Source organism: Lycium barbarum, chromosome 5 (assembly GCF_019175385.1).
Source record: "Lycium barbarum isolate Lr01 chromosome 5, ASM1917538v2, whole genome shotgun sequence".
Lineage (NCBI taxonomy): Eukaryota > Viridiplantae > Streptophyta > Magnoliopsida > Solanales > Solanaceae > Lycium > Lycium barbarum.
Window position 1 is genome coordinate 139904810 of NC_083341.1, and position 22845 is coordinate 139927654.

General features: G+C 34.7%; 1 protein-coding gene across 1 annotated transcript; it reads right to left on the reverse strand.

Moving 5' to 3' along the window:
- Nucleotides 1-1912: 1912 nt before the first annotated feature.
- On the reverse strand, nucleotides 1913-22665 carry LOC132641897 (uncharacterized). Its single transcript, XM_060359003.1, has 4 exons — nucleotides 22519-22665; nucleotides 22343-22414; nucleotides 7169-7687; nucleotides 1913-2203 (listed from the first exon to the last, which is right to left on the reverse strand). The coding sequence occupies exons 3-4, from the start codon at nucleotides 7611-7613 to the stop codon at nucleotides 2022-2024; spliced, it is 627 nt and encodes a 208-aa protein (XP_060214986.1). The 5' UTR covers nucleotides 7614-7687; nucleotides 22343-22414; nucleotides 22519-22665; the 3' UTR covers nucleotides 1913-2021.
- Nucleotides 22666-22845: the final 180 nt, after the last annotated feature.

Below are 22845 nucleotides of genomic sequence, written 5' to 3' on the forward strand. Positions count from 1 at the left end.
AAGGGCGAATTGATTCGACATTGTTATTTTCTCTGATTCGGTCAAGGTGATTTTCGTTTACCAGCACGTATGGGTTCTAAATTCTTATGAGCGAGTCTTTTTTTAGCCCCTGTGAACATCTTTTCTTAATGTATTAAAGAGGATTTCTCTAATCGGCGAAAAGTGGTGGGTATCCACTAACGACCATTTCTGGCTCGGCCCTAATAACACAATTCTGGGAGGAGTCGATCGATAATTGGGCACTAGATCCTGTCGGACTTGGATAGTGTGACGCTAATTCGGGGTTTGGTGAACCAACCGATCACTCCTTACAAACTAAATTGCTAATTCATCGCTACATCACTCATGATAACATAATTTTTCTAGTTAGCTACAAAATTGGTCCGCGCTAATTCATATTTTTTTTAGTGAATTACAATAAAACATCTAATTAGATTCAATTTTTCTTGAAACTTATATAATGGAACTAATTTTAGATCATGCGGGTATAATATTATTTGGTTTAGGTCAAGCATACATCATACTTTTTTCTAAAATGCCTCATTCATTAAGAGTATCGTACACCTTATATGTTGCTTACTTTTCTTCACAGCTGCCAATATGGTGTATTATTTGCGCATCCGACAATCTCCCCCTCGAATCAAGCTCCCCATGCCTATACCATCACCAAGATTCATGAGCTAATCTAGAGATTCATTGTGTGTCACCCACATCGTTTGAGTATTAATTATGATCAACATAGTCTATTGGCTTCTTTTTTTTTTTTTTTTGGTGTGTCTTCAAAGCTACGGGTAAAGGTAGTAGACCAACCCACTGGCTGATAAAGGCGCTAAATTGAGCCCGACACGCTCCATCATTCAGCTACATTCACACTCTTGTCGCTGAACCCATTGATTTTGATGCCAGTTAGTGTTGGGGTAAAATATTCCAAAAATATTCTTAACATGGTGTGATATTATCCGATGTTCGCTAAGGCCGCATGATTTTTTCTAAAAAACCTTACCTCATTAAGAATATCCATACACCTTATATTTAATTTCCTTTCTTTTCAGCGATTAATATGAAATTTTGTTAACACACCCAACAAAATTCTTGATGAATGCCCACGAATACATTGCTGAGAAATTAATTGCGACATTTTTATAAAGCTTTCTATAACCAGTATATTTGTTATCCAATCAGAGGCGGACCCAGGATTTTGAGTTCGGGGGTGCTGGACTCAGGAATTTTGAGTTCGGGGGTGCTCTATTAACTATTTATATCTATTTCCTTTATATTTTCTATACAATTATACACTCCGTGATTAAGTTTAATGGGTGCCGGAGCACCCAAACTTTACACATGGGTCCGCCCCTGTATCCAATTGTAATTTATGGTATTACAAATTATTCATCTCTCTTACGCCATTAAATCGTTGATCACATGAAACTTTAGGAACTGAATGACAGTTAAATGGTGCATTCTAAAGGTGAAAATTTTATTATCATTTGTTTCAACATGTTGCATCGACCACAGCTGTATATATCCACACCATAGATATGAAACCATGGTTAATGAAGGCGTTAAAAAGGGACAAAATAAACCTAAAATCACTTGGAACAAATTTTTCTCGAAAGACTCAAAAATTTTGAGGATCCATGTAGACTTAACAAAATATATATAGACTACAGTAGAAGTAAAAAAAGTCTATATAGCAATACAAATTAGTTGAGATTCTGTTTTGGATGTTAACATTTCTATTTATAGGTCATATAAGAGTGGTTTAGCCTTTTAGTGAATCGTACGATTCGGAAATGTATATAACCTTCAATACTTTCTATTTGTATTTGCATTGCTCGAGAATTGATATAGCTAATTTCAATTTGTTTGGGATAACTGAGACGTAATTATAGTTGTTACTGTTTCAACATGATCAAGTAAACATAATTTAACATTGAGATACTCATTAGAACATAATCTTCAATTCAATTAGCCAATTACAAGGCATTGAATTTACATAAACAAACTCCAAATAGCTTTAACTAATTAGAAGACTCTTGCAAGGTCAATACTTTGCGACCAGGGTCAACACTTTCTTGACCAGCATCACATGTTAATGAAAAACAACATTTACAAACACCATTAACACATTCTCGAACTCCAATTTTGCAGGTATAAGCACTGCAAGATGGGTCGTCAACACAAGACAATCCATTCGCCATATCTGAGGATTAAAAAATTATTAGCACATTACTAAATAGCACATAGTTAACAAATTTTTTAATAATCTGCAAAAATTTTAATAATCTATCGCTAATTCGTTACTAACTGAAATTTTAATAAGCGAGGAATATATCACAGGTTAATTCATGAGAAATAAAAAGTTGTTGTACGATTGAGACAGATCTAGATTCAATTTGTTCAAATTAAAGACAGTGCAATTAATAATTTATACATTCTTAAAAAATTTCATTTTAGGGTCCAATTGAAAATAGTAGGTGCGCGACCACACGCCTCCCATTAGATCCAATATGTTTTACTCCTATAAGTTATACACTATAAAATCACAACTTAATTAAATAGATCTTTTTTTTTTTTTTGGCAATGCCTGTGAAAGATTACCATACCAACTAAAAGGATCAATACACCTAAGAGAGCACTCAAAGTCCCGGCCACCTTCTAGGAAGGGTGCTAAGATCTAGTGAGCCTCTGGAGAACTCAGTACAATTGCATCTATAAAAGAAACATTCTTCCTACCACTTTTGCTATTCCTATACATGTCTAATCGTGTTCTCACTACACTTTGTATTTGTTGTGTTATGTAACTAGTATTTACAACCAGCCCTCTGAATATTTTATGGTTCCTTGCTTCCCAAATCTGATATATAGTGGCCCCGTAAACAGCAGCCATTGTTTGCTTTTTAAATTTGCTCCAGTGTTTCTTCCTTATCTTGATCAGGTCTTCTTGCACTCTATGCTGTTGTAGCTTGGTTCCTAACCATACTTGTATATTCCTCCATACATCAGCAGCCCAAGCACATCCATAGAATAAGTGTTCTGCATCTTCCATATAGCCATCTTCACACAAAACACAGTCAGTGGCATCACAGTGTAATCCCATTCCCGCCATTCTGTCTTTAGTTAATAATCTTTCCTGAGTAGCCAACCATAATATGAATCTATGCTTTGGAAGTGCAATCCTTGTCCATATCAACTCAGCAGTAGCTAGCTTTGGTGCATTACCCAATAAATCCATGTAGCTAGCTGAAACCGAAAATTTCCTATTTGCTGTCAAACAGTAATGCCCGTTATTATACCATGTCTGCATCCTATGCTTGATCCTGTTAAGTTTCTTCCAATACCAACTGCAGTCTGTTGGTGGTATATGTGTCCAAAAGTCATCTTCATTGTTCATATAGAGACCATTAATCCATTTCACCCATAGCAGATCCTTCTTCTCCATTATCCACCATATCAATTTGCCCACGGAAGCCATGTTCCAAAGTTTGCACCCTTTAATATTTAACCCCCCTTGCTTCTTAGGTCTACATATTTTTTCCCATGCTACTAAGGATACTTTTTTTTCCTCTATTGTGCTCCCCCAAAGAAACTCCCTGCAATGTTTGTCCACCTCCTTAAGCACACTCTGGGGCAGTATAAATACTGAGCCCCAGAAATTATGCAAGGAGAATAGCACTGATTGTATTATCTGTAACCTTCCAGCATACGAGAGATGCCTTGTGGATGTTGCTCTGATTCTTTCAGTAACCTTGAGACATAGTTGGTGACATTCAATTCTGTTCCACTTCTTTGGAGAGAGTGGAAGTCCCAAGTATCTAATTGGAAATGTTCCTACCGCAAAGCCAGTAATATCTAGCAACCTTTCCTTTTCTTCATCCTTCACACCCGCTATAAAAATGTTGGACTTCTCAGTATTTGCCATCAGTCCTGTAGTTGCTGAAAAGTGTTGCAAAGCTTGCATAACCCTTCGCACTGAGGCTTCATTTCCTTTGCAAAATATCATCAGATCATCTGCAAAGGTGAGATGTGTCAATTTCGTCATTTTACACATTGGATGGAATCGAAAGTCTGGCAGTTTGCTCATCTTGTCCAGAACTCTAGATAGGTATTCCATAACTAGGACAAAAAGCAAGGGCAAAATGGGATCCCCTTGTCGTAGACCTCTCCTTCCTTCAAAGTATCCATAGCTTCCCCCATTAACTTTGATGGAGAACTTTGTTGTAGTCACACACATCATAATCAACCTTCTGAATTTCTCTGGAAAGCCAAAACCAATAAGCATTTCCTCAAGAAAATCCCACCTCACCATATCATATGCTTTTCTTAAGTCTATTTTCATTAGACACCTTGCAGATGTCTTTCTATTGTAATGTCTCATGAGGTCATGGCATATGAGTACATTGTGGACCAATGACCTGCCACTCACAAAAGCTGCTTGTGTTTCATTCACTAAGAAAGGCAGTACATGTTTTAGTCTCTGGCAGATCACTTTGGATACACATTTATATACCACATTGCAACATGCGATGGGTCTGAACTGTCCTGCATTGTCAGGAGAATTTACTTTAGGTATTAAGGTTATAGCTGTTGCATTCAGTTGTTTCAGCATGCTGCCACTATCTATCACCTCTAGCACTGCATCTGTGATGTCATCCCCTATAATTGACCAAGCTTCTCTAAAGAAACCACTTCCATAACCATCTGGACCTGGGCTTTTGTTTGGATTAATACTAAACATGGCTTCTTTCACTTCTTTCCTTGAATATGTCCCCAAAAGAGTCACTTGTTGTTCTATAGTCAAGGTGTGACCATTGGCAAGAAATCCTGGTACAGCTTTCTGCCTATAGCCACCAGTTTCACCTAGCATATGCTTGTAGAATCTCACAAAAATCCCAGCTATTTCCTCTGGATCATGTTGTATTCGCTGATTCTCGTCTTTCAGTTGGAAGATAGCCTGCCCCAATCTCCTTTGTTTAATCACAGAATGAAAATATTTAGTGTTATCATCCCCAAGCTTCAACCATGTGGCTTTGCTTCGTTGCATAAGCATCATTTCAGCTAAGTAGCTGGACCTTTTAAATTTTCTACTTAGTTCTCTTTCTTCCTGCTGCAGATGATCCTTTAAAGGGTCGAGTTGCAGCTTCTCCTGTGCTTCCTTTAGATGTGCCCTGTCTTTATCTACTTCATTCAACAAGTTGCTGAAGTGGTTTGAGTGTAGTCTCCTCAGCTTATGTTTCAATAGCTTTAATTTACTTATTACCTGATACATTTTACATCCCTCTATATGTGTTTGCCATTCCTCTTGCACAATTCCCATAAAATCAGGATGTGTACTCCATGCATTATAGTATTTGAAGGCCCTTCTTTGTTTTTGTTTTGAATTCACCAGTGTTACATGAGCTGGACTGTGGTCACTTACACCTTCAGGCAAGTAGTGAACTTTACAAGTAGGGGCAGTGTCCAGCCATTCACCATTTGCAAATGCCCAGTCAATTTTTGAAAAGATCCTATTTCCATCATGGTTATCATTCCATGTGTATTTGCTGCCAGTCCTAGGTAACTCAGCTAGACCACAAAGATCTATGCAGGTCTGAAAATCTTGAACTTCAGCCAACGTAACGGCACTTCCTCCAATTCTATCCTCCATATGCAAGATTGCGTTAAAGTCCCCTAACACCAACCAAGGTAAAGAATTACCATTGTGTACTTGGTTCAAATAGTCCCATAACTCCTTCCTTTCTTCTTTGCCATTGTGTGCATACACAAATGTAATCAAGAAGTGTAGTTGCAGAGGAATATGAGTAATTTGGCAAGTCACAGCTTGAGAATTTTCACTATATTTATTAACAGTGTATGTATCCTCTCTCCATACCACCCAAATCCTTCCATTATAATGGGCTAAATGATTTGTAAAGTACTTCCATCCCCCAAACATCTTTTCAGCTATCATATTTATTCTATTACTTTTAATTTTAGTCTCTAGAAGACCAATTAAATCCACTTCCAGCTCATTGCAAAGGAGTTTTACCTCCTTTTGTTTCGAGAGGCCATTAAGACCTCTCACATTCCAACAAAGTATGTTAACCATCCCCTATAGGGACAGTGCCAGTACCTCCCCCCTTCATGGCATCATTCACTTGCCTGATTTGACCTGCCTTCTCTTGATATAAAGGGTTAAAGGTATTTGCCACATTCACACCAGTTCTGGCTGCAGTAGCTGCCCTAACTGCTTTCTGAGGTTGAACCCAAGATGGACCACTTTGCGTCATGTTCCCTTCATTTGATTTGCCCAGTATATTCCTGGCTGTGTTACTTATTTTCTCTTGTTGCATTGTTGCTTCTTGTACTCTGCTATGTTGAGGTGTGCTTAAGCATCTAGTCTCTGCAGCACTAGGCTCAAGCTGTGTAGTTGGTGCAGGTGGATTACTCACCTTCTGATTTACTTTATTCTTTCTGCAACTATCACTCACATGTCCATATTTGTGACAATGCCCACATAGTGAAGGCCTCCAGTCATATGTGACTTTTTGAGTAATCACATTCCTTTTTTCATTTCTAAATAGTATTTCATCCGGTAATTCAGCCCCAACCTTTACTTCGACTAGTAATCTAGCAAAGTTTAATCCCATTTTCCTCTCTGTATGTTTGTCAACCATCAGAGGCTTTCCCACCAAACTTCCTATCTTGCTTAAGCCTCTAGCACTCCAGTACTTGAAGTCTAGTCCAGGGAGTTTGATCCAAATAGGTACAGTTTGCAATTCCTCTCTTGAGAACTCCATGTCCGGGGTCCAAGCTTTAACAATCAGTGGTTTATTGTCAAAATGATATATCCCCCCTAGTATTGCATCATTTTTCCCCACTTCACTGTCAAATCTCACCATTACTATACCGTTCTTCATCATAGCTATTTTGTTTATACCATTCTTCCACCAAATTCTCTGAATATACCCATTTAGAACAGCAAAAGGTGGGTGTGCTCCCAGCACATAACACACCACAGCATTCTGCCAGTACTCTATCTCCGAGCTAATGTCATCAACTTCTATTTCCCCAATTTGTTGATCTCCAATATATTCAGAATCTACAAATTCTAATTTAAATCCAACATTTGAGATTTTCGATATGTCAAAGTTGTCCCAAACTGTTTGAGTAATCTCAGATTTCTTACCTGTGACTTTCCCCTGTTGTTCAACTTCATCAGCCCACGATTGTTTAGATCCATTAACACGGTTCTGAGTAGCTTCAACCCACTCCGCAACTCGTTCCTTCATTGGTGTAGTTTGCTTTTGTCTCTGCTTAATAGGACTACGAGCATGGCTCGGAATCGCCTCATTAGGTACTTGTTGATCGGAGTTCAGTGCCGACGGACTTTGGATTTCCCTCACCTCTACGGATTTAGGGTTTGGACTCACCGCCGATCTCGCTTCGTCAATTTCACCTGGTGTTGTTCTCAATTTTACAGTACTATTGGTGCCAGATCCACATGGTGTTTCCTCCTCTGTTGTCGCCTTTGATTTCAAGTTTGCCTTCTGTCCTCTTTGTGTATTCATCTTCGCTGTGTTCTCTTGAGCCATTAGAGCCTTCTCCGTTGGAACTCGAACCCTCTTCCCCATGGTAGGCGCAGATTAGCAAACATGCCCCGAGAGAGAGAACCAAGAGAAGCCGCGGAATCTAGCTTGACCAATTTCTATAACGATGTTATTTGTTAGAAACTTCGAATATTTTTTTATTTTTATAGCGAAATGTTGCTGTAGAGAACATATGATAAAGCATGAAAACTCGATTAAAGTAAAAGTTGTTGCTATAATAAAATGTTATTATTAATTATGATTGTTATTAAAAGATCTTACTGCATTAACTTTTGTTACGAATGTTGTGTTTGTTTTTGAAAGTGACAGAGTAACACAGTAGAGGGACAAAGAAATACTAACCACATGAAAGGATGAAAGAGGAGACCAGGAAAAACAAAATCATCGAAGACTTATCCATGTTTTATTGAGGGAAGTACAGTATTTTTTGACCTTAAGTGTTTGTTATTGTGACAATATATAGTACCTAGTTCATTAAGATCTTACCAATCTTGCTGTTATACAGATAAGATTTGATGCATCTTTTTCTGAATCTCCTTAAATGTAATTTACTTTTTTACTTTCAAAATAATATCCACTTTTAAATTATTTTCCTCTTTTTTATTTATAATTTTGGAATTATGACAATTTGGCATGTTAGTAATTTAATAGGACATTTTGGTTGAATATAGCATGAGGTAATAATGATTTGTCATGACTGTATGCAAAGGTGTTTATGGTTTGGTTTGGATTGATTTTTCTCTAAAAGGAAATCAAACTAATTTAAGTCAATTTTTCAAATGTTGGTTACCAAACCAAACCAATTATTTTTAAATAGGTACTTATATAGCCGGTTTGACTCGATCTTTTCGATTATTTTTTATTAAACTAGAATCAAATCAAGTTTGTCGGTTTCCAAACTTAATAACCAAAATCAAATTAAACAAAAAAAATATCGATTTGTTTCTTCGATTTGATTCAATTTGCAGTTTTGTTCGGCTTATTGGTTTTCTGTAAACACCCCTAACTGTATGCCAAAATTTTGAAATGTACGATCCTTTCTCTTGTTTATTTGTAACTTTGAAATCATGATTGATCCGACATAATTTGGGAGTAATCCAACTAGATGGCTAGGTTAAATACAATATGAAGTCATATCAGTTTATCATGACTTGCATGCCAAAGTAATGAATGCATTTTTCCTTTCACATGCGGCACTTCATAAAATGCATTTTATGAATATATTTATTTCAGTCATGATACATGAGAAAATGATTCTTTCTATTAAACTCATGGTACCTCATAAAATGATAAAATTCAGAACACTTTTTTTTTTTTTTTGGAATAATTACTTTCTGTATCAGTTGGGTCACTGCCGCTATCAAATTTACCCATATTTTATCTTCTTACCTAGTTTAACACATTTTGTATATAATTTGAAGTTTTGTTTTCATTTCTTTGCCCAACATTAAAGATCTACTTCTAATTTTCTTTTCTTCTTTCTTCTTCTCCCCCGTATAACTGTTCTAATTTCCAAAATACATTTCATCCGACCTATCATCGTACTTAATTCTACCAACCAAGTATGAGAGAACTGAAGCATAGTCTCTGTCTTTATTAGTACCCCACAGGACATCCAAAATTGATTGTAATATTCTTATTCAAACTACCACCGAGCTGCCCTTTGGTGTTGTTGGATGTGGTTTTGTAATTGTTTTTTCATTTATTTCCATAAACATAGACAAGCATGTGGACTTGTCCAACCTTACCCTAATAACCTCATATGATAACCCAGTAAGTGTGGACTTGTCCAAATTTTGGGCTGGACTCAAGATCTGGCCCAACAACACTTCTGGGCTTGACAAATTCAATTTTTCTGTTCTTTTTAATTATAACTACATTATAAAATATCAAATGAAAACAAAAATAACAGAACCCTGTACTATGTTCTCTACCAACATAGGCATTCCTAAAAAGCTAATGATTGACTCTGAAAATCAAAATTTTTGAGTGATCTATAATCATCCCACCTTAGTAGAATTGAACTAGTTGGCATCCCACTTTACTATAATTAAATTAGAGAATATGATAATTATACATCACTCTAAAATTTTAATTTTTCAAAGTCAATCATTAGCTTTTTAGGAATGCCTATATATGCTGATAGAGAGCATACCAGGAGCCCGTTTGGATTGACTTATAAGTTGCTTATAAGCTGTTTTCAGCTTTTTTGAGTGTTTGACTGGCCAGCTTAAAGTTATTTTGTGCTTAAAATAAGTCTAAAAAATTAATTGGGCCCGTTTAGCTTAGTTTATCTAAAGCAGCTTATAAGCTGAAAACGGCTTATAAGCCAAAAAAATAAGTTAGTCTACCCCATTTTTTTTTTTTTTTTTTTTGACTTATAAGCTGAAAACAGCTTATAAGCTGCTTCTTTTAAGCCCATCCAAATAGGCTCTAGAAGCTAGATGGTTCAGGTTTCAACCACACGTGCGACATTACTGTATCTCATTTCAAGTAGTACCAGTTTAGAGTCAACATTGGGCCTTTTCCCTGGTGCAACCATTAACGAAAAGGACAATTTTGAGCTATTTGACTACTCCGTCCATCTCATATTACTTGATCATATTACTAAAAGTATATATCACAAATTACTTATTTATTTACAAAATCAAGATAAAATTAATTAAATCTTACCCTTAGTATTAAATGTTCTTAAAAATAATCAATATTGCTTAGAATGTATTTATTGGAGAGAGATAGGGATAAGATGGTAAAATACATCTTTTAGGGCCTGTTTGGAAAGCCCCAGGTAATTGTAATTGGTATAATTACATAGTTTGGCCTGTTTGTTTCACCAAGTATATACACAGTTAGGTGAAAATTGGGTGTAATTGAGATTTAAGATGGTGTAATTACACTCTTCAATTCTCAAAGGGGGGGAGGGCGCATTGGGTGTAATTATACCTTGTAATTACAGGATTACTTTTTAGTTTGTTTCTTTTTTTTTATTATTTTAATTGCTTTGTATTTTTAATTTATTTTTTATTTCTATTATCTTAATTTCTTTTGATTCTTCGATTATTTTAATTTCTTTTTTATTTGTACTTTTAAATTATTTTTATTTTTACAATGTATTTTTCTTTTTATATTTATCTACTACCGAAGCAGAATATATGGCCGTAACTGAGGCGATCAAAGAAGCCTTATGGTTGAAGGGTCTATTTGCTGAACTTAGCTTACACCAATGTGGTATTACCGTTTTCTGTGATAGTCAAAGTGCCATTCACTTGACTAAAGATCAGATGTATCATGAGAGGACGAAGCATATAGATATTAAGTATCAATTCATTCAAGAAACCATTGTTGAAGGAAAGGTCTCTGTTAAGAAAATCAACACCAGAGACAATCCTACCGACATGTTCACAAAAGCTCTTCCAGTTGGCAAGTTCAAGCTCTGCTTGAACTTGATTGGCATTCATGAAGAATGATTTAGCCCATGGGCTTTTGCGGAGAGGGTGGAGCAAAATTACTGTATCACTCAAAATTAGGCCAAGGTGGAGATTTGTAATGTGGCCATATTTTGAAATAAAATAAAATATTATGCTTGGAGCCAAAGTTTGCTTGTATGGATGAGAAATTTTTGATTATTTTTCATTTTCTTTTTCCACAACTTGGAGGCCAAGTTTGGACCCTATAAAAGGAAAGCATTTGTCTCCATTTGAAGACACATCAAAACAATTCAAGAGCTTCTCATCTCTTAGCTTTGTCTTCTTCTTCCTCCCTTTTTATTTAGAGTATTATTGTAAGAGAGTTATGTGTTGGGAAACACTTGTGTGAACCCTTCTTTGGAGTGATCTTGTGAGGTTATTCTCTTGGGATACTTTTGGGGTAATTACAGTATTTACTCTAATTTTGTACTCTTGTTGATATAGTGAAATTGCTCCTCTCCGCTTGTGGACGTAGGTCACACTGACCGAACCACGTTAAATTTGTGCCTCATTTATTTTCTTTCCTTGCTATTGTTATCAACTAATTATTGTCTTTGTTATTGTCATTATAATATTGTTTGGCTAAATTTCTCGTTACCTGGGTTACCGATCCTAACAAATTGGTATCAGAGTCGGATCTAACCAAGTAAATTTCAGTAGCCAAAAATGGCTGTAACAAAAACTTTTGTTGAGAAATTTGACCAAATTGCAAACTTCAGGATGTGACAATTGAAGATGGAAGCTATCCTAATTCAGGACGGCTTTGATATGACACTGGAAGGAAAAGAAAAGAAGCCAGAAAGTATGACGGACCCCGAGTTTGCCGTCATAGATAAAAAGGCAAAATTAGGTATCATTTTAAATCTCTCAAACGAGGTTTTACGTGACGTATCCGCAGAAAACACAACCAAAGGCATGTGGGAAAAATTAAAAACCCTGTATGTGAAGAGGACAGTGGAGCTGTGTTATCCCAGCATAGAGTTTGAATTTGGAGCTGTGTGTATGGTTAATATTTTAGTGATGTTTGAATGGTGGAAAATTAAGGAATCTTCCTGGTAGGAGCAATTATTTAAGTCCTTTTTTTTTTCCCACAATTATTTAAGTCTTGGTATTAACATTCTGCAAAAAAGTAGATGGTCCTATTAGTCTTTGTTATTGTGGAACTTTGTAGGGAAGGTTATTACGCGACTTATGCAGATGCTGATTCTTCAGTTGGGGATGACTTGGAGATTTTTCGCTTAGTCAGTGTCGAGAATAACCCAAGTTATCAGGAGTTAGAGCTGGTAGATACCAGAATACATGGTGATTTTAATCCTACTGATGTTCAGGGAAACAACGTGGAATACTCCCAAGAGAGAAATCACATGAACAATGTTCGCCTACATAAACGGCGTGCTGAAGAGATAAGAATCTTGATCGATGAAGATATTCATGTTCAGGATTTTACAACTACTTTGCCAGCAGCCAATAAGATTGTGATTTCTTATTCATCAAAAGAATTCACACCGAGATTGATGGAAATCATGCTAGGAATAACAGGCCAGGCAGCTATTTCCCTCTTGGCTTATGTAGCAACTAATTCCACCACGTTGTCCAGCCCTTCTCTTGTAGGGATGCATTTTGTGGTGGCAGCTAATGCCATTGGATTTATTGGCACTTTCCTTGGCATGTGGTTTAGAAAGAGCAAGAAACGGGTGGCTGTTTCCTCTAGTGTTGTTGTGGGAAAAATAGGTGCCATTGCAGCAGCTAGAGCAATAATTGTAGCCATGGGATTGTATATAATTTGAATTTTTGTTAAAAGCCTTATGGATGTAATTCTAGTTACCGGAGAAAAAGTATCAAAAAAAATTAGGCCTTCTAGTTGTTTAAAACCTTTAGCAACTAGTCTAGCCTTATATTTATCAACAGAGCCATCCGGTTTTAACTTTTTTCTAAGGACCCATTTACACCCAATTGTTTTACAACCCGGTGGTAAATCAACTAAATTCCAAGTTTTATTGGAAATAAGTGATTCCATTTCATCATTTACAGCCTCTTTCCAAAAAATAGCATCATGTGAAGATAAGGCTTCTTGTAAGTTGAGAAGGTCATTTCCAACATTAAAAATATAAAAATCAGGACCAAAATCTTTTTCTACTCTAGCTCTTTTACTTCTTCTTAACTCAAAATCATCACTTTCTTTATTTTTCAAAACAGAAGTAGAAGAACTAGGTAGTGACAAAATATTTTCGTTAATCCTATGACCCCCACTATTTTTAGAATCAAATGGAAATTTATTTTCATGAAAAATCGCATCTCCTGATTCTATTATTATATTATCTTCAAGACTAAAAAATCTATAAGCTGTACTATTTGAAGCATAACCAAGAAAAGCACAAGTAGTAACTTTTTTTACCCAATTTACTTATTTTGGGATCCATTAGCCTTACATAAGCTAGACAACCCCAAACTCTTAGATATCCCAAATTTGGCTTGTGACCTTTCCACAACTCAAATAGTGTTAATTTAGTCTTTTTATGAGGCACACGATTCAACACATAACAAGCAGTTAAAATAGCTTCACCCCAAAAATTTAGAGGTGCACTAGACTCAATAAGCATGGCATTTGTCAACTCAACTAAAGTTCTATTTTTTTTCTCCGCTACACCATTTGAAGCAGGAGAATAAAGTGGAGTAGTTTCATTAATTATTCCCAGCGATCTAATAAAAGAATTAAACTCATTAGACTCATATTCACGGCCTCTATCACTTCTAATTCTTTTTATTTTTCTTCCAAACTGATTTTCAACTTCATGGAGATAAATTTTAAAATTTTGAAAAGCATCACTTTTATTTTTCATCAAAAAAACATATGTATACTTAGAAAAGTCATCAATAAAAGTGATAAAATATCTATTTCCTCCACGAGTTAAAATTCCTCCAAGTTCACAAATATCAGTATGAATTAACTCTAATAATTCAGTTTTTCTTTCAACTTGAAAATGAGGTCTTTTTGTGATTTTGGCTTTACTACAAGCTTCACATTTTTTAAAATCCTTTTTAATCATTGGGATTAATCCTAAACTACTCATGATTCCCACATAACGCAAACGAGCATGCCAAAAATTAGTGGAAGAAAACATGTAAACAGAATTAGTAACTTTATTCATCTCAACATTCAACTTCAACATCCCATCACAAGCATACCCCTTTCCCACAAAAATACCTTTTTTCACTATTACATATTGATCAGACTCAATAATTTGTTTGAAGCCTGCTTTATTAAGAAGAAAACTAGACACCAAATTTTTTCTCATGGAAGGAGTAAAAAGTACATCTTTTAGAGTTAACACCCTTTTTGAGGTAAAACTCAACTCGACATCTCTCTTTCCAAGCACTTGAGTAGTGTGAGAATCACTAAGCATGATGGTTTTGGGCTCCTCAAATGGAGTATACACTTTGAATCAATCTTTGTCATAGCAGACATGACGGTTTGCACCAGAATCAGCCCACCATCCATCAACATTTTCAACCATATTTATGTCTGTTATCACCGCCACCAGTGGCTCTTCGATAACGTTCGCCTGAGGTGTAGGACCACGTTTCCGAAACTTGCAAAATCGAGCAATATGTCCACTCTTGCCACAGACAAAGCATGGTCCTCCATTTTGTGCTTGTTGATTTTGTGCTTGGTTGTTACCACCATTATTTTTCTTGGGAGGTCTACCATTATTTTTCTTGAATATTTTCTTTTTAGGCTTCATAGAGGTATTTTTGTTAGCATTAGGAGCAACATTATTTGAAGTAATTAAATTTACCTTATTTGTGACGGGTTGTAAGTTGCTCTCTTCCGTTTGCAAAAGTGCATCTTGCCCCCTTGCTTCTTCCTCTATGCGGATTCGCATAATCAACGTCTCAAGAGAGGTTTCCTTTTGTTTGTGGCGCATAGTTTTTTGAAATTCCTTCCATGAAGGTGGAAGTTTATCTATTATGCCACAAACAATAAGGTTATCTCCAATTTTTATCTCCTCGGACCTGAACTCTCCAACGATCATTATAAAACCTTGGGCTTGGTCTACCACTGATTTGTTGTCCACCATTTGGAAACGAAAAAATCTACTAGCAGCATATTTTTTCGCTCCAGCTTCCTCGGTATCATATTTACTCTGCAACGCTTTCCAAATTTTCTTTGCAGTAGAGTAAGTTCTATCATAATAATCATAAAAATTATCTGATAGACAATTAAGTAAATAATACCGACACTTGTATGAATCTTCATCGTACTTTTCAGTTTTTTCATGAAGAGAAATAAGTTCTTCATCATTCATGGAAGCGTTGTCTATTTTATTTGGATTCTTCTCAGTTAACACATAAGAAACTTTGAGAGGGCTTAAGTAGAAAAGTACTTTACCCTTCCATCTCTTAAAATGAGTACCGTTGAACCGAAATGGCTTGTTAAGATCTAATACTTTGACATCCGCCGATTTTCAATTGTAGCCATATGAATCTCCTTAAAATTGTTGGTGATATTACAATGAAATTACAATTACAATTGAAAGAAATAAACTCTGGACAAGATGTTGAGTCCAAAGATCCACCAAAAAAGAAGAATACCTTCCTTCAACTAATAAACTCTTTTATTTATTTTGTTTCTTCTCTTTTTATGAACTCTCCAAAAGATATATATTTTCCTCTACACCCACAAGTTAAGGATTGATAACTTATTTATAGGTGAATTGGTGAATAATATCATCCTTATAATAATGGATGAAAATGTATGGTTTTGTGGGATATTAACCTTATATTTATGTACAAGGAATAATGGTCACATTTTATACCACAAAAAACATGAGAAACTAAGACCAAAATTGTCTCTTTGTGGCTGCCCAACATGAAAGACATGGTCACATTTTATACTATAAAAAACATGAGAAACTAAGACCAAATATGTCTCTTTGTGGCTGACATGGTCACACTTTATACCACAAAAAAAAATGTGAAAGACATGGTCAAAGAGACACTTTAACATATCAATTAAATGATATTAAAATGCTCAAAACACTTACAAATCCTTTCAAGATTGATGCTTGTCTATGTTTATGGAAATAAATGAAAAAACAATTACAAAACCACATCCAACAACACCAAAGGGCAGCTCGGTGGTAGTTTGAATAAGAATATTACAATCAATTTTGGATATCCTGTGGGGTACTAATAAAGACAGAGACTATGCTTCAGTTCTCTCATACTTGGTTGGTAGAATTAAGTATGATGATAGGTCGGATGAAATGTATTTTGGAAATTAGAACAGTTATACGGGGGAGAAGAAGAAAGAAGAAAGAAGAAAAGAAAATTAGAAGTAGATCTTTAATGTTGGGCTAAGAAAGGAAAACAAAAAATTCAAATTATATACAAAATGTGTTAAACTAGGTAAGAAGATAAAATATGGGTCAATTTGATAGCAGCGGCGACCCAATCAGAAGGTTATATAATCTGTAACTGTTTTGAGCATTTTAATATCATTTAATTGATATGTTAAAGTGTCTCTTTGACCATGTCTTTCACAATTTTTTTGGTGGTATAAAGTGTGACCATGTCAGCCACAAAGAGACATATTTGGTCTTAGTTTTTCATGTTTTTTATTGTATAAAATGTGACCATGTCTTTCATGTTGGGCAGCCACAAAGAGACAATTTTGGTCTTAGTTTCTCATGTTTTTTGTGGTATAAAATGTGATCATTATTCCTTGTACATAAATATAAGGTTAATATCCCACAAAACCATACATTTTCATCCATTATTATAAGGATGATATTATTCACCAATTCACCTATAAATAAGTTATCAATCCTTAACTTGTGGGTGTAGAGGAAAATATATATCTTTTGGAGAGTTCATAAAAAGAGAAGAAACAAAATAAATAAAAGAGTTTATTAGTTGAAGGAAGGTGTTCTTCTTTTTTGGTGGAGCTTTGGACTCAACATCTTGTCCAGAGTTTGTTGAGTTATACGACGTGATCGGGTTGTTGTATCCTGGAGGGGACAAGTCAGAAAGATTACTGTTGGACCAGTAGATTTGCTGCAGTGGGCTTGAATCTCCTTAAAGAGAGCGAGATATCCGCGCCTCAGCCGAAGAAATTTTTATTTCTTTCAATTGTAATTGTAATTTCATTGTAATATCAGCAACAATTTTAAGGAGATTCATATGGCTACAATTGAAAAATCGGCGGATGTCAAAGTAGGAGATCTTAACAAGCCATTTTTCAACGGTACTCATTTTAAGAGATGGAAGGGTAAAGTACTTTTCTACTTAAGCCTTCTCAATGTTTCTTATGTGTTAACTGAGAAAAATCCAAATAAAATAGACAACGCTTCCATGAATGATGAAGAACTTATTTCTCTTCAAGAAAAAACTGAAAAGTACGATGAAGATTCATACAAGTGTCGGTATTATTTACTTAATTGTCTATCAGATAATTTTTATGATTATTATGATAGAACTTACTCTACTGCAAAGAAAATTTGGAAAGCGTTGCAGAGTAAATATGATACCGAGGAAGCTGGAGCGAAAAAATATGCTGCTAGTAGATTTTTTCGTTTCCAAATGGTGGACAACAAATCAGTGGTAGACCAAGCCCAAGATTTTATAATGATCGTTGGAGAGTTCAGGTCCGAGGAGATAAAAATTGGAGATAACCTTATTGTTTGTGGCATAATAGATAAACTTCCACCTTCATGGAAGGAATTTCAAAAAACTATGCGCCACAAACAAAAGGAAACCTCTCTTGAGACGTTGATTATGCGAATCCGCATAGAGGAAGAAGCAAGGGGGCAAGATGCACTTTTGCAAACGGAAGAGAGCAACTTACAACCCGTCACAAATAAGGTAAATTTAATTACTTCAAATAATGTTGCTCCTAATGCTAACAAAAATACCTCTATGAAGCCTAAAAAGAAAATATTCAAGAAAAATAATGGTAGACCTCCCAAGAAAAATAATGGTGATAACAACCAAGCACAAAATCAACAAGCACAAAATGGAGGACCATGCTTTGTCTGTGGCAAGAGTGGGCATATTGCTCGATTTTGTAAGTTTCGGAAACGTGGTCCTACACCTCAGGCGAACGTTATCGAAGAGCCACTGGTGGCGGTGATAACAGACATAAATATGGTTGAAAATGTTGATGGATGGTGGGCTGATTCTGGTGCAAACCGTCATGTCTGCTATGACAAAGATTGGTTCAAAGTGTATAATCCATTTGAGGAGCCCAAAACCATCATGCTTGGTGATTCTCACACTACTCAAGTGCTTGGAAAGGGAGATGTCGAGTTGAGTTTTACCTCAAGAAGGGTGTTAACTCTAAAAGATGTACTTTTTACTCTTTCCATGAGAAAAAATTTGATGTCTAGTTTTCTTCTCAATAAAGCAGGCTTCAAACAAATTATTGAGTCTGATCAATATGTAATAGTGAAAAAAGGTATTTTTGTGGGAAAGGGGTATGCTTGTGATGGGATGTTTAAGTTGAATGTTGAGATGAATAATGTTACTAATTCTGTTTACATGTTTTCTTCCACTAATTTTTGGCATGCTCGTTTGCGTCATATTAATAATCGTTATGTGGGAATCATGAGTAGTTTAGGATTAATCCCAATGATTAAAAAGGATTTTGAAAAATGTGAAGCTTGTAGTAAAGCCAAAATCACAAAAAGGCCTCATTTTTTAAGTTGAAAGAAAAACTGAATTATTAGAGTTAATTCATACTAATATTTGTGAACTTGGAGGAATTTTAACTCGTGGAGGAAATAGATATTTTATCACTTTTATTGATGACTTTTCTAAGTATACATATGTTTTCTTGATGAAAAATAAAAGTGATGCTTTTGAAAATTTTAAAATTTATCTCCATGAAGTTGAAAATCAGTTTGGAAGAAAAATAAAAAGAATTAGAAGTGATAGAGGCTGTGAATATGAGTCTAATGAGTTTAATTCTTTTATTAGATCGTTGGGAATAATTCATGAAACTACTCCACCTTATTCTTCTGCTTCAAATGGTGTAGCGGAGAAAAAAAATAGAACTTTAGTTGAGTTGACAAATGTCATGCTTATTAAGTCTAGTGCACCTCTAAATTTTTGGGGTGAAGCTATTTTAACTGCTTGTTATGTGTTGAATCGTGTGCCTCATAAAAAGACTAAATTAATACCATTTGAGTTGTGGAAAGGTCACAAGCCAAATTTGGGATATCTAAGAGTTTGGGGTTGTCTAGCTTAGGTAAGGCTAATGAATCCCAAAATAAGTAAATTGGGTAAAAAAGTTACTACTTGTGCTTTTCTTGGTTATGCTTCAAATAGTACAACTTATAGATTTTTTAGTCTTGAAGATAATATAATAATAGAATCAGGAGATGCGATTTTTCATGAAAATAAATTTCCATATGATTCTAAAAATAGTGGGGGTCATAGGACTAACGAAAATATTTTGTCACTACCTAGCTCTTCTACTTCTGTTTTGAAAAATAAAGAAAGTGATGATTTTGAGTTAAGAAGAAGTAAAAGAGCTAGAGTAGAAAAAGATTTTGGTCCTGATTTTTATGTTTTTAATGTTGGAAATGACCCTCTCAACTTACAAGAAGCTTTATCTTCACATGATGTTATTTTTTGGAAAGAGGCTGTAAATGATGAAATGAAATCACTTATTTCCAATAAAACTTGGAATTTAGTTGATTTATCACCGGGTTGTAAAACAATTGGATGTAAATGGGTCCTTAGAAAAAAGTTAAAACCGGATGGCTCTGTTGATAAATATAAGGCTAGACTAGTTGCTAAAGGTTTTAAACAACTAGAAGGCCTAGAATTTTTTAATACTTTTTCTCCGATAACTAGAATTACATCCATAAGGCTTTTAATTGCTATTGCTGCAATTTTTAATTTGCAGATTCATCAAATGGATGTAAAAACTGCTTTTTTAAATGGGGACCTAAATGAGGAAATTTATATGGAACAACCCGAAGGTTTTATTGAAGCAGGCCAAGAAAGCAAAGTGTGTAAACTTACTAAATCCCTATATGGCTTAAAACAGGCACCAAAGCAATGGCATGAGAAATTTGATTCCTGCATGATTGAAAATGGTTTTAAAACAAACGAATGTGATAAATGCATCTATCACAAGTCTTGGAATAATTCACATGTTATTGTTTGCCTCTATGTTGATGATTTATTGATCTTTGGCTCTATCATGAATGGTATTGATGAAACTAAAAATATTGTTAGAAGCCATTTTGACATGAAAGATCTTGGTGAGGCAAATTTAATTCTTGGAATAAAAATTACTAAAACATGTGATGGAATATTCCTTGAACAGTCACATTATGTTGAGAAAATCTTGAAAAAATATAACTTTCTTGATTGCAAGCATGTTATAACTCCTTTTGATTCAAGTGTTCACTTGTTTCCTGTTCAAAGTGACAATGATGTGATAAATCAAAAGGAATATGCTAGCTTAATTGGAAGTTTGAGATATGTGACTGATTGCACTAGGCCTGATATTGCGTATACAGTTGGAGTACTTAGCAGGTTTACAAGCAAGCCAGGTAGTGAACATGGGCTCGTTCTCAAAAGCACTCATGAAAACTGGGATAGCACAAGGCCGTAATGTGCTGGCTATTAAAGCTCATGTCAACACCTTGATTATTATGTGTAAGCAGTAATTCTTTATTTCCCTAAAGCAGTCATAGTTCAAGTCTGAAACCACTACGGCTCTGGAGTAAAAATTATTATTTTACTAAGTGAAGGTTCAATGCAGAGCATACCGCATACTAGTCTACCTTCAACTAATAAGCTCTTTTTAGATTAATATTAAAATGAGTGGGGGATTGTAAGTGTTTTGAGCATTTTAATATCATTTAATTGATATGTTAAAGTGTCTCTTTGACCATGTCTTTCACATTTTTTTTGTGGTATAAAGTGTGACCATGGCAGCCACAAAGAGACATATTTGGTCTTAGTTTCTCATGTTTTTTATGGTATAAAATGTGACCATGTCTTTCATGTTGGGCAGCCACAAAGAGACAATTTTGGTCTTAGTTTCTCATGTTTTTTGTGGTATAAAATGTGATCATTATTCCTTGTACATAAATATAAGGTTAATATCCCACAAAACCATACCTTTTCATCCATTATTATAAGGATGATATTATTCACCAATTCACCTATAAATAAGTTATCAATCCTTAACTTGTGGGTGTAGAGGAAAATATATATCTTTTGGAGAGTTCATAAAAAGAGAAGAAAAAAAATAAAAATAAAAGAGTTTATTAGTTGAAGGAAGGTGTTCTTCTTTTTTGGTGGAGCTTTGGACTCAACATCTTGTCCAGAGTTTGTTGAGTTATACGACGTGATTGAGTTGTTGTATCCTGGAGGGGACAAGTCAGAAAGATTACTGCTGGACCGGTAGATTTGCTGCAGTGAGCTTGAATCTCCTTAAAGAGAGCGAGATATCCGCGCCTCAGCCGAAGAAATTTTTATTTCTTTCAATTGTAATTGTAATTTCATTGTAATATCACCAACAGAATTATTACATTTGATTATCGTATCATGCCGATTCGTTTGACATGAAAACACTTTGTCGATATTATCTTGAGTGTGGTTGAATGAAATTTGAAAATAGGGGCAAAAAGGTCTTCAAAAAAAGAAAAGTAAAAGAACAACAACAATGATATCTCAAAAACTGTACAGCAAATGATGGGAAAATTACTCTCTTTGTTTCAATTTGTTTATATTACTTTCTTTTTTAGTCCGTTTCGAAAAGAATGACTTTCTTCTTTTAGCAACTCTTTAATTCCAACTTTCCACATGACATATTTAAAGCCACAACAAGATTAAAGGGAAACTTCGTACATTCAACATATCTTTAATTTAAGATCACGAGATCCAAAAATCATCTTTATTTTCACAAACTCCATATCAAATCAAAACCAGACAAACAGATTGAAATGAATATTTGAAATTTTCAAAGCAAAACTTATATATTTGAAAATTACGTAAAAATTATTGTAAGTCACCACAAATTTAATAATTTAAAATATTTAAAAGGCTTATAAAAAAAAAAATCTTTGACTCTCGAAAAGCGAAAAACGTCACAAGGAGTATTAACAACCCAGATCTATATTAAAAAAGACAAATCCCTTAATTATTGAACATAATCATATCAACAACATTCAATATAAAATAACATCCCAAAAAAAAAAAAAATCCTACAACACAATTCTAATAAACAATTAACAATAAAAACAGAAACATCATCATACTTACAAATATTTTTAAAACACTGATGTTTTGTTCCAAATCCGAATTTTCTCCAACAATTAACGATCTTTCCAAATCCTACACACACAAAAAAAAACAATTAAAACAATAATTAGATCAAACAATAAATCCAACAATTAGATTATGAAATGACGATATTACCCTTACAAATTAATACTTACAGAAAATTCCGAAGAAGAAAAGAAACCCTAGAAATTTGAGAAATTTGGAAGAGCCAATAAAAATGTTACGCAAAATTCTTTGTGAGTGTTTGTGAAGGGATGCAAGTTGGCTATTTATACAAGTGTTGATAGCATATTTGGTCCTTGTAATTTTTGTGTATTGTTTAATTAAGTCCCTTTACTTTCCGGGAATTTTCGTCCACATGTTAAATTACTGTTTTGTCCCTTAGATGTGGACAAAATTGGTAGGTGGCTATGACTTGGAGTCTTTTTTCAAATGGAACTTTTTTTATTTACCAAATGTGTTCCTATTTTTCATTTTATGAT